The 12,044-nt window shown below is 40.1% G+C and overlaps 1 protein-coding gene across 1 annotated transcript in view; it reads left to right on the forward strand.

Moving 5' to 3' along the window:
* The window catches only part of calb2a (calbindin 2a), a 31,142-nt gene that overhangs the window by 1,701 nt on the left and 17,397 nt on the right, over positions 1 to 12,044 (forward strand). The window contains exons 2-4 of the mRNA XM_047354679.1: positions 2,752 to 2,828; positions 2,912 to 3,001; positions 8,485 to 8,565. Coding sequence (XP_047210635.1) covers positions 2,752 to 2,828; positions 2,912 to 3,001; positions 8,485 to 8,565 — 248 coding nt within the window. The remainder of the gene's footprint in view (positions 1 to 2,751; positions 2,829 to 2,911; positions 3,002 to 8,484; positions 8,566 to 12,044) is intronic.

Here is a 12,044-nt window from a genome sequence, read left to right on the forward strand (position 1 = left end):
TCCATAACCCTGTAAAAATGACATCAGTTAAAAATATGGATGAATAAATCTTTAAGTGCAATTTGTCATGTGCTTGTTGTTTTATGCAAAAATAGATTTTTACAAGGTTTTGCATTTTGCAAAATGGAATCTGATCCATCAAGATGACCACACAGGAAAAAAAACAAATCCATTTTCATTTACAAATCAGACTCCTCTCTTGTCAGAACTGTCCACTTTGTCTTTTTATGACATGACTGCAGATGCATGTGTGATTAACTGGCTTTCTGTAAAATGATGAATAGATGCTTTTTTGTATTTTTAAAACTGCACTGCTGGTTTGATGGAGGTGGATGCAGGATAAAAGATATGACTATCATTTAGAATGAAAAATAAATAACATAAAATGACCACTTTGCAGTCGGATTTGAGTCAGATTCCTGTCAATTTCTTGATATGCCTAAAGCACACCTGCAGATAGAGTAAGGCTGCATTTGTTTTACACACATGTATTCAAGGGAATTTGTTGTCAGTATACTCATTTTTGATGCCTGCACACAAGGTGAAGCTTTTTCCGCTGGGAAATCAAAGTGGGATGAGAAGCTGGGTGTGGTGAAGGTGCTCAACAGCTGAGTTTTCCCCTACTTTATTCGTCTGAGTGCAGAAAGAAAGTTATTGTTTGTTTTACTTAGTGGGCCAGTTGGATTGGACTGATATTAGTTCGTTCTAGGTGCTTGATGTCTTCGTTGCTGTTTTACATAATATGTTTTGCAAGGAGCCACTTTGCAAAACAAAAGTGAGGAGTGAGCATCCGCAGATTTGGCTGCGGGTGTTTGATTTCTGCTCTCATTACTAGGAGTGTTGCCTGGCTCTGCAGAGAGAAAGGAGGACTAATTTGTTTGTTCACACTGAATAAACATCTCCAAGTTGCAGATAAAAATACACAGGAGGCAAAGCACCCAGAGACAATGGTAGCACATATTCCCTCGTTGGCACAGGGATCAAATCTCAGCTGGATTGCGTTGCTTTTACAGCTCCTGTGTACTGTGCCCCTCTCATCTTCCTCTGCTGTTATCCATCAAGCCTTTTCCCTTCAGCTCCTTTAAAGCGAAAAAAAAAACAAAACAGCTGCTGTTCACTTTGCTAATTTTAGAGCATTAGCCGTCAATTATTCTTCAGTAGCCTGTAAAGGAAAACTCAGAACGCAAAATCTAGCTCCTGAATTTACCCAGCGCAAAACATTTGAATGGATAAGGCTTTTCTCTGTTTTGAATAGCAAATGCAGGTTGTGTCTGTTTTAAATATTCACTAAGTGTGCACAGCTGCCCTTTGAACAAGTTTAACTGTGCTGTGGGGTAAATATTTGATTGAAAACTATAAATAAACCCTCTTTTTAGGGTCTCTAGAGACCCTAGTGATGCAGCAGTCTGAAGATCTTTTTGTTTGCAGCCTAGTGATTTATTTTGTTGTTCGGAAAGGCTACAAAATATGATGTACAATTGGTTGGAGAACTCTCATATAGATGCATATACCGTTTTATACCTAATAATTAACCATTTTATGGAGCTGTGGTAAATGTGCATGCATCTGAATTGGATCTGAACCAATTGCTGCTCAAAAAACCTTTGATTTAAGGGTCAATGGACCTATTGCTGGATGCATCGAATGAATGACAGGCTCCCTGAGTAAGCTTCCAAAAAAACCAGTTCCTTTGATTGTCTTCACATTTCTCTCTGTTTAATTACCAAGCAGGACATTTCGTTCTAAAACGCTGAAGGAAAGCTCAACTGCAGCACATCACTGTCCCACCTATTGAAACAGCAGAGATTTTATTCATGAGTTCTGATAACATCCCACAAACACATAAACATTTATATGCACACAACAAAGAAAACTAAGATGTTGGCTGGATGGAGAAAGGAAGAGTCAAATGGAAAAACAGCAGAGAAAGATGACAAGCTAGAGCGAGAGGAAGTGGAAGCATAATCATCTTTGTTGGGGTTTAATGAGGCAGCTCTGCCTTCCAGGGTTTTATTGAAGCAGCTAGTCACATCGTTTGGAGCCATCTGTCCAGCCATTCAGCCTCAGCTTCTGATAGAATATTGGCACAGGTTTCCATAATACCTTGGTGAAGAAAAGCAGACCGATTTGTCCCCAGAATGGGTTCTGTCAGGGAATCAGACCACTGGGAATGAGAATGAAACAAGATAAGGGAGAGAGAAGATTAACTTTACGGCCCTGTGAGATAAATATCCGAGAAATATGATTTAATTCAATTTACGATAATGACCAAGAGACTAAAAAAAGTAATTTTTAATCAACTTGGTTGACTGTAGGTAGATGTAATTTATCTTTAAATAATAAAATAGCAGATAAATTAGCCCTTTATTTCTGGAGTTGCACTAGTTTATATCCACAGAGGAGGTTGTGTAAATTAATTTTCCAAGCTTTCCATTGCAGCAAGAAGGTCCTGGGTTCAAATCCCCGCCAGGGGTCTTTTTGTATGGAGTTTGCATGCTCTTCCCATGCATTCATGGGTTCTCTCTGGGTACTCCGGCTTCCTTCCACAGTCCAAAAAGATGATTATTAGGTTAATAGGTCTCTCTACATTGCCCTTAGGTATGAGTGTGAGTGTGAATGGTTGCCTCTTGTGTGTGTGTGTGTGTGTGTGTGTGTGTGTGTGTGTGTGTGTGTGTGTGTGTGTCTAATTTTGTAAACAATTTCTTCAATATGATGTCACATGATGCAAGTAAGACCTGTGTTTCTCTTCAGGAAATGGATACATTGAGGGAAAGGAGCTGGAGAACTTCTTCAGGGAGCTGGAGACGGCTCGGAAAGGAGCAGGAGTGGTGAGTTCAAGGACAACCAGATCAGCACAGATCTGTACCAATGATTAAAGTTTTATTAAAATAACTAAACAAAATGCCTTTAGGATCCAACAAACCCCACATTCAGAGAAAGGATGAAGGAGTTCATGCAGAAGTTTGACAAGAACAAAGATGGACGCATCGAGATGTCAGAGGTATCAATTGACTTCAATTTTATGGCAGAAAAAGTAATTTTGAAATAAGAAAAATACTAACAACATTTAAGGCCGTTCTACAATGAAAGACAAATGATAACAGTTTAAGCTTGTCATAGACCACAGGGACACTTCAAGCATCTAACCAACCTGAAGCTTATTTCAGATTTACAGTTGTGAGAAAAAATTATTTCCCTTCTTACAGATTTCTTCTGTTTTTGCCTGTTTGTCACAGTTACATGCTTTATCATGATCATCGATCAAATTTCTATATCAAACAAAGATAACCTGAGTAAATAGAAAATGCTTTTTTCAAATTATGATTTAATTTAAATCATGAATAAACTGTAAATAACCACTTTGCTTTGGTGCAATTTCACAAGCCTTTGCGAGGCCCGAATACTGCGTATGGAATCTGCGCAGGGAAAAGGAAGAAGCTCACAGCAGTGGAGATTGGGCGCGGTACAGGCAGGCCAGGAACAGACTAACAAAGGAGATCAAAGCAGCCAAGAGAAGTTACAGTGAGAAGCTTAAGAACAGCCTTTCTACTGGTGACACTTCGGCTGTATGGACCGGTCTGAGAAACCTGACTGCCTATAGGAGCTCCCCCACCCATCCTGAACAGAGTCGTCTCCTGGCCAACCGTCTGAATGGCTTCTACTGCAGACATGACAAGAAGCCATTCACACCTCAAATCATCCCCTCTACATCCCATTCAGGAACAAATTTGACCCGTAAAACAACCAACCCCCTACCTTCAGATCCTCTGCCTGCACTAAAGATATCCAAGGAAGATGTAAATAGGCTCTTTCAGCGCATGAAAACAAAGAAAGCTGGAGGACCTGATAACGTCTCCCCATCATGCCTGAAAGCCTGTGCAAATCAACTCGCTCCGATCTTCACAAGGATCTTCAACAAATCACTGGAGAAATGTAAGGTCCCCTCCTGCCTCAAATGATCCACCATCATCCCGGTGCCCAAGAAACCCACCATCGTAGGATTAAATGACTACAGGCCTGTAGCCCTGATGTCTGTGGTCATGAAATCCTTTGAGCGGCTGGTGTTGAAGCACCTGAAAGACATCACAGGTTGGACCCCCTGCAGTTTGCTTACCGAGCAAACAGGTCAGCAGATGATGCTGTTAACTTAGGTCTACACTTCATCTTGCAACACCTCGACCGTCCAGGGACGTACGCCAGGATCCTGTTTGTAGACTTCAGCTCGGCCTTCAACACCATCATACCAGACATCCTCCACCAGAAGCTCACACAGCTCAACGTCCCAGCCTCCACCTGTCAGTGGATCAACAGCTTCCTGATGGACCGACAGCAGCAGGTGAGACTGGGGAGCATCTTCTCCCGAACCAGATCAATAAGTACTGGTGCCCCCCAGGGGTGTGTTCTATCCCCACTCCTCTTCTCCCTGTACACAAATGACTGCACCTCATCGGACTCGTCCGTGAAACTCCTTAAGTTTGCAGATGACACCACTGTCATTGGACTGATCCAGGACGGTGATGAGTCTGCATACAGACAGCAGGTGGATCAGCTGGTACACTGGTGTTGTCAGAACTACCTGGAACTCAACCCACTCAAGACTGCGGATATGGTGGTGGACTTTCGGAGAACACCACCCCCATACACCGCCCTCACCATCCTCAACAACACTGTATCGGCTTTGGACCACTTCAGGTTCTTAGGAACCACTATCTCTGAGGACCTGAGATGGTCTTCATACATAGACACTGTTCGAAAGAAGGCCCAGCAGAGACTGTACTTCCTGAGGCAACTCAAGAAGTACAACCTTCCACAGGAGCTGTTGGTCATCTTCTACACTGCCATCATTCAGTCTGTCCTGTCTTCATCCATCTCAGTGTGGTTTGGCTCATCCACAAAACAGGACAGGTCCAGACTGCAACGAATAATCAGGAATGCAGAGAAAATAATCAGGGCTGACCTTCCCTCCATCCAGGACTTATACAGGTCAAGGGTCAGGAAAAGAGCTGCTAAAATCTCTGCAGACCCCACACACCCTGCACATAAACTGTTCAGAGCTTTACCTTCAGGCCGCTGCTACAAAGCACTGCTCGCTAAAACCAGCCACCACAGAGACAGTTTCTTCCCCCAGGTTGTTTCTCTGTTGAACATTCAATAGAGTATAAAACAACAGCATACGGATTTTGCAAATGCACTTTTTTATTATATAAATGTACAGGGGTTGGACTATGAAACTGAAACACCTGGTTTTAGATCACAATAATTTATTAGTATGGTGTAGGGCCTCCTTTTGCGGCCAATACAGCGTCAATTTGTCTTGGGAATGACATATACAAGTCCTGCACAGTGGTCAGAGGGATTTTAAGCCATTCTTCTTGCAGAATAGTGGCCAGGTCACTACGTGATACTGGTGGAGGAAAACGTTTCCTGACTCGCTCCTCCAAACACCCCAAAGTGGCTCAATAATATTTAGATGTGGTGACTGTGCAGGCCATGGGAGTTGTTCAACTTCACTTTCATGTTCATCAAACCAATCTTTCACCAGTCTTGCTGTGTGTATTGGTGCATTGTCATCCTGATACACAGCACCGCCTTCAGGATACAATGTTTGAACCATTGGATGCACATGGTCCTCAAGAATAGTTCGGTAGTCCTTGGCAGTGACGCGCCCATCTAGCACAAGTATTGGGCCAAGGGAATGCCATGATATGGCAGCCCAAACCATCACTGATCCACCCCCATGCTACACTCTGGGCATGCAACAGTCTGGGTGGTACGCTTCTTTGGGGCTTCTCCACACCGTAACTCTCTAGGATGTGGGGAAAACAGTAAAAGTGGACTCATCAGAGAACAATACATGTTTCACATTGTCCACAGCCCAAGATTTGCGCTCCTTGCACCATTGAAACCGACGTTTGGCATTGGCATGAGTGACCAAAGGTTTGGCTATAGCAGCCCGGCCGTGTATATTGACCCTGTGGAGCTCCCGACAGACAGTTCTGGTGGAAACAGGAGAGTTCAGGTGCACATTTAATTCTGACGTGATCTGGGCAGCCGTGGTTTTATGTTTTTTGGATACAATCCGGGTTAGCACCCAAACATCTCTTTCAGACAGCTTCCTCTTGCGTCCACAGTTAATCCTGTTGGATGTGGTTCGTCCTTCTTGGTGGTATACTGACATTACCCTGGATACCGTGACTCTTGATACATCACAAAGACTTGCTGTCTTGGTCACAGATGCACCAGCAAGACGTGCACCAACAATTTGTCCTTTTTTGAACTCTGGTATGTCACCCATAATGTTGTGTGCATTTCAATATTTTGAGCAAAACTATGCTCTTACCGTGATAATTGAACCTTTACACTCTGCTCTTACTGGTGCAATGTGCAATCAATGAAGACTGGCTACCAGGCTGGTCCAGTTTAGTCACAAAACCTCCCACACTAAAATGACAGGTGTTTCAGTTTCATTGTCCAACCCCTGTATATTGTACATTGTAAATATGTATATTCTGTAATGCAAAAACAAAACCAAAGAGCAAAGTGTACCGGAGTCAAGTTCCTTGTTTGTATGTACGAACTTGGCAATAAAGCTGATTCTGATTCTGATTCTGAATTTTTAGAATCACTTTAACAGAGCCGATCTGACAAAATGAAGTAGGCTAGAAGACCTCAAAAAGCAACACCAACAAAAAATTAACAACCAATGAGAAACAAAGTATTTACCATCTTTCAGTCTGGAAAATGTTACAAAGCTATTTCTAAGGGTTTGTAACACAATCTGGAAAAACATGGAACTGTTGGGAACTTTCTCGGGAGTTGAAATTACTCCAAGAAGGCAGCAATAATTAATCCAGGAGGTAACAAAAATCTAAAAAACTAAGGCCCTGCCCTCAGTTGCCTCAGTTAAGGTCAATGTTCATTATTCAACAATAAGAAAGAGACAAAAAATGGCACCCATAAAAAGGTTCCAAGGCCAAAACCACTGCTGCTCAATTTAGAAAACCAAAGATTCATCTCACTTCTCCAAAAAGGCATTTTGATGACAACTGAAAACTTTTGAAAAAATATTCTGTGGACTGACAGGAAAAAAGAAGGTGTGTATCCCATTAAATCTTGAGTACAATTAACACAGCATTTCAGAAAAAGAACATGTGGTGGTAGTGTTATGGTTTGCTTGGCCACCCTAGACTTAGACAACTTGCTGGAAACTGACAGAAAATCCTGAAGGACAATGCCCAGCCATCAGTTTGCGAACTTAAGCTCAAAGTCCCTCGGGTTAGGCAGCAAGGGAGTGACCTCAACCTCACCAGCAAATCCAACTCTAAATTGATAAAAAAAAAAAAAAAAAAAAAACATCAACAAGAAAAATAAGGTTTTGGAGTGGAGAAGTCAAAGACTGCACCTAAATCTGACTGATATGCGGTGGTGTAACCTTTAACAGACCGTTTATGCTTGCAAACCCTCCATGTGGCTAAATGTAATAAATTCTGCAAAGAACAGTGGGGCATAATTCCTCCACTGTGATGCAAGTGTCTTTGAAAGTTATCACAAATGCTTATTAAGTTGCTTATGCTTATGCAGTTATTAAGTTTAAATAGCTATTTTATTTTTCACACACAGCCAAGTGGGTTTGGAAGGTTTATTCATAATAAAAGAAATCATCATTTAAAAACAACATAATATGTTTACTCAGTTTATATTTGCCTGATATTAAAGTTTATTTGGCTAGCTGAAATGCTTAAGTGTGACAAAAAAAAGAAAAAAGAAATCTGTAAGGGGACAAAGAGATACTGACTTAATATCATTCTAACTTATGGTGATATCCCTTTTTAAACATATCAAAGATAGTAATTGAAAAAACACTGTATGTGGTCAATGTTCAGTTGGAACTGAAGAGATGTTCTTTCATAGAGTCCTCATAGGTGTCCCTGCATGCCACATATAATCTTAAAGTAGGTATTTGAATGTTTTATTGTTGACTTTAACTTTAGAGGGTTTTTTTTTTTTTTTTTTGCATTTTGAAAAACAAGTGTGTGTTTGACCTTGACCGAGCAGAGAGGCTATGGTATTTGAAAAGTGAGAATCTATCATTTGGAGCTTAAAAAGCTTCTTAATGGTCTTCCTTCAGTATTAGTAGGAGATTTAGCTTGAATTTAACGCTTTCAGATTTGGATTTAAAGCAATGTGAGAAAGAGATTCTGCAGTATCAATAAGCCACCTCTCGTCGGAAAATTTATTGAATGTTCAATAAATTGGATGAAGATTCACAGTAAAGTGTTATCCTGAACATTCTCAATGAGGATTTTAATAAATATTCCCATCAAAGACGTGGCCCAGCTTCTGAGGTTATGCTTCTTTATTATTTATGCCTAAGTTGGCCATTTGAAGGCTTTGCAGACAAAAAGCTTCCCCATCTCTCTTTCTCTCCAACTCCACCATCTTGTACTCACCACTGCCATTTTCCTGTCATTTTTTTCCCTCAAGCTGGCCCAGATTCTTCCCACTGAAGAGAACTTCTTGCTGTGCTTCAGACAGTTTGTCAGCTCCAGTGCCGAGTTCATGGCGGTAAGAGAGTCTTTTTGATTTTTTTTATTGGACATGCTGGTCATTGTTTAATGCAAAACACCTGCTCCTAATGGTCAGTTCTTGACATTTCTTTGAAGTTCTTTTGGACTTTTTTGACAGAAACCTCTTGCTCTCTAAAAAGTATTAAATAATAAGAACAAAATTATTCCAACCAATCACACATTGTGGACCGGACTCAGTCAGCTGTAGACAGACTACATGTTCTCGCTTCTATCTACCAGCTAATGTCATAAAATAATTCCCTCCAGATAGTTGACAGTGTTCCAATTAGTGGCATAAAGTGGAGTTGGTTGAATTTAAAAGACACAGACTGTTGCATTCAGCTGCACATGACTTCACCTGTCTTAAAGCTGTAAGCTAGTTTTTTAATTATCTAAATTGTTCTCAGTGTCAGGTGAGAGCAGATACACCACAAAGAGGGACTTGTAAAATAAAAAAAAAGGCAGAGCCAAAACAGAGGTATATATATGTGAAATAATAAAGCCTCGTTTTTCTGTGTTACATGTTGCACCGGTGGTACCCCATTGGGATAATTGTGTACAATTATAATACCAGTTACATTGAATCAATCAGTGACTCACAGACCACTTCAGAACCTTTGGTGGTAAACATGGTTCTTCAGTATTTTAATTAAATTCTAAGAAATGCATCATTATCTTGTATTGCTAGTTAGAGTTAGCCTGGACTTTAAAAATCCCATTGGTCCTCATGAAAGTTATAGTCTGCCAGGATGTTTGGGTGAGACTAATATAATGATGCAAGAGCGCTTCCAAATGCTTTGTCCAGGGTTTGGGTTTAAAGATAGATCTGATATTGCTGAAGAATCCTATCTCCCATTGACCAAGTATCCTATAGGAACAATTGGTAGAATGTCCATGAAAGGGGTGTATACTATGATCATAGATCTGTGACCTATTTACAGGCATTTAAACCATTAAATGTGAGAAGTCAAATTTTATGATCAAAATACACTGTAGCAGGATGCTGGGGAACCCAGTTGGATACCTGAGGAAAGTCTGTTACAGTATTCAATAAGAGAGTACTAAAAACATTATTGACCTCTTTTTTACTGAAGCTGTTTTAGGATATTTTGAAAATGTCCTACTCTTGAAAAAAGACTGAACAACATTTTGCACTTGGTCATTAAAATGGAGAGTAGAATTAAATGTTACTCCTACATTCGTAACAGATGTTGGTATTGATAGACTTCCATAACTTGAAACAGCAAGACTGAAAGAACTTGGTGAGCCAAACAGAAGGAACTCTGGCCTAATTTAAATAATTCAAAGACGTTCAGGGCAAACCAGCATTTAATGTCATAAGTCAACCAATCACGCTGGCCTCATTCTGCAAGGATGTGCTTAACCGAAAGAGGCCAGCAGAATGGACGTTGTGAGTGACAGCAGTGTTGTTGGCTTTAAAGGAGTGCTGTCCCACCTTTACACCTATTTGCCAACTTAGCTCTGTGTCTACTTCCCTCTGTGGCTTAACTTCAACCTTTGACGAAAGCAAGATATATTGTGGGAGCTCCGGTTGCTGCATGATGGCAAGTGTCAGACTTGCTCAACTTGTTACTCTAGCAAAATCGCACAGATCCAACAAACATAGCAGTCAATCAGTTAATGAACAGCAAGATGCAGCTGTTAATGTGCTTATTATCAGAGTCAGATGCTGAAAAGAAGGAGAAAATGAATAGAAAAGTGAGAAAGCGCAGAAGTCCTTTTGTCAGAGCAAAAGATGTCATGAATCAGAAGCTGTTTGCAAATGTAGTCACGCTGCACAATTTTCACAGATAATTAAAAACACCGCTTAATATGTGTCACAGGTCATCTTGGTTATAGAAGTGCTTAATCTGTGGTTGGTTGATCTGTCTTATGCTGAATGACCACAGACCATTGATTAAAGCTGACAACCAGAGATTTCTTTCAAACAACAAAACATTTTGGCTAAGAATGCCAATAATCGCACAGTGTGAAACCAGGTTTAGGTCCTGCATACCTTCAGACCAGTAACCGGCCAATCCCTACACTGACTAAGCTACAATTATTATTACCATTATTTCTTTGTTGTTGGTAGATATAGAAGTTTGAAGAGCTGGTTTGTAAAAAAGGAAATAAATTAATGTACAAATTCCACCGAGCAATACCTGTATCAGTATTGAGGCTGCATGTAGGCCTCATTTAGACATGACTTAATACAAGTTAATCTAAATATTTTTTAAAAATGTATTAATAGAACCACCAAAGTTTTCAGTCAAACTGAGATGTCAGAAAGCTCAAAAGAAAGCTACAAATTTTATCTTGTGATATAACAATAATATCAATGTATAGAAAAGTCAAAAGTGTTTTGTTTTATGTTAGAGCTAAAATTTGAGAGAGTAGAAAACTGAGATGATGAAGCCCTGGTCTGATGGTCTAAGGCAGCTGAAGAACTGAGTTTAATTTCTATTTGTTAAAGGAAATCAACCAACTGTCCAGAAATTACAACAAACCAATGACAGCAACACATAAAAGGACCTGAACTAATATATTTGTAGCACATCAGCAACTTTGTAGTTCTGTAGCTCAACGGATTAAGATGGTTATCTTTTAGTCAGAGCATGCCCAGATCATTCCTAGGACCAGTACTGGGAGATTCTGGGGTGTGGTCTTTATTTAAGTGGCTAAAAAAATACATCTGAAAACCCAATTGAGAGATTAAAAAACTTTTACTTTTAGATGAAATGTATCCAAATTTTAGCTTAGATATTGTTAGTTTTTAGATTGTTTACACATATTTCCAGCCATAAAATGCTTACTGGGAAAACAAGTCCATAGTCAGACTAGGACTAGGGTTTGAGTTGCTTTATATCACCTATATCTACCAGCTCCTGTAAAACATTTCTATTAGTCAGACAGTGAAGTTGCTATTCTTATGCAAAACCTAACAGGGGAAGGGAGAGTTTCATTTCTTAGAAACTACTTTATATAAAAACATCCCCAGTTTGAGTGCTACTTAAATTTTTCAACAAGAAACCACAATTGGAGCAACAGAAAGGGCTTCCAAGAAAGTAACACAGAATATTTAATTTTCAAAATATCTCATGAGAACATAGTTGGATAAAATGGCAGATTTCATGTTATATCCACTTGCATTGAAAGAACTGAAGCAATTAAAAACCAATTACGTGTGTGGGTCCTCGCCTGCAGTGTCGCATCAAGAGGTAATTTTGAAGTAAAGGGAGGAAAATGAAGGAGAGGGAAGGTGTGGAGGAGAATGATACAAAAGGCAAGTGAGAGCGAAAGCTGGAAAATAGGGTCCATAACTGAAACGCTGATGAGAAGGTAAGGGGTTAGAGTTTTAGAACATCATACAGGAGAGGGGAATTAATCAGTCTTTGTTGAAGGGAAAGGGGAGGGGGGGAGGGGAAGGGGAATAAGGGTTTTTAAAGGGTTAGAATGAAGAAGCAGAAACTTCTA

Source organism: Girardinichthys multiradiatus, chromosome 2 (genome assembly GCF_021462225.1).
Source record: "Girardinichthys multiradiatus isolate DD_20200921_A chromosome 2, DD_fGirMul_XY1, whole genome shotgun sequence".
Taxonomy (NCBI): domain Eukaryota; kingdom Metazoa; phylum Chordata; class Actinopteri; order Cyprinodontiformes; family Goodeidae; genus Girardinichthys; species Girardinichthys multiradiatus.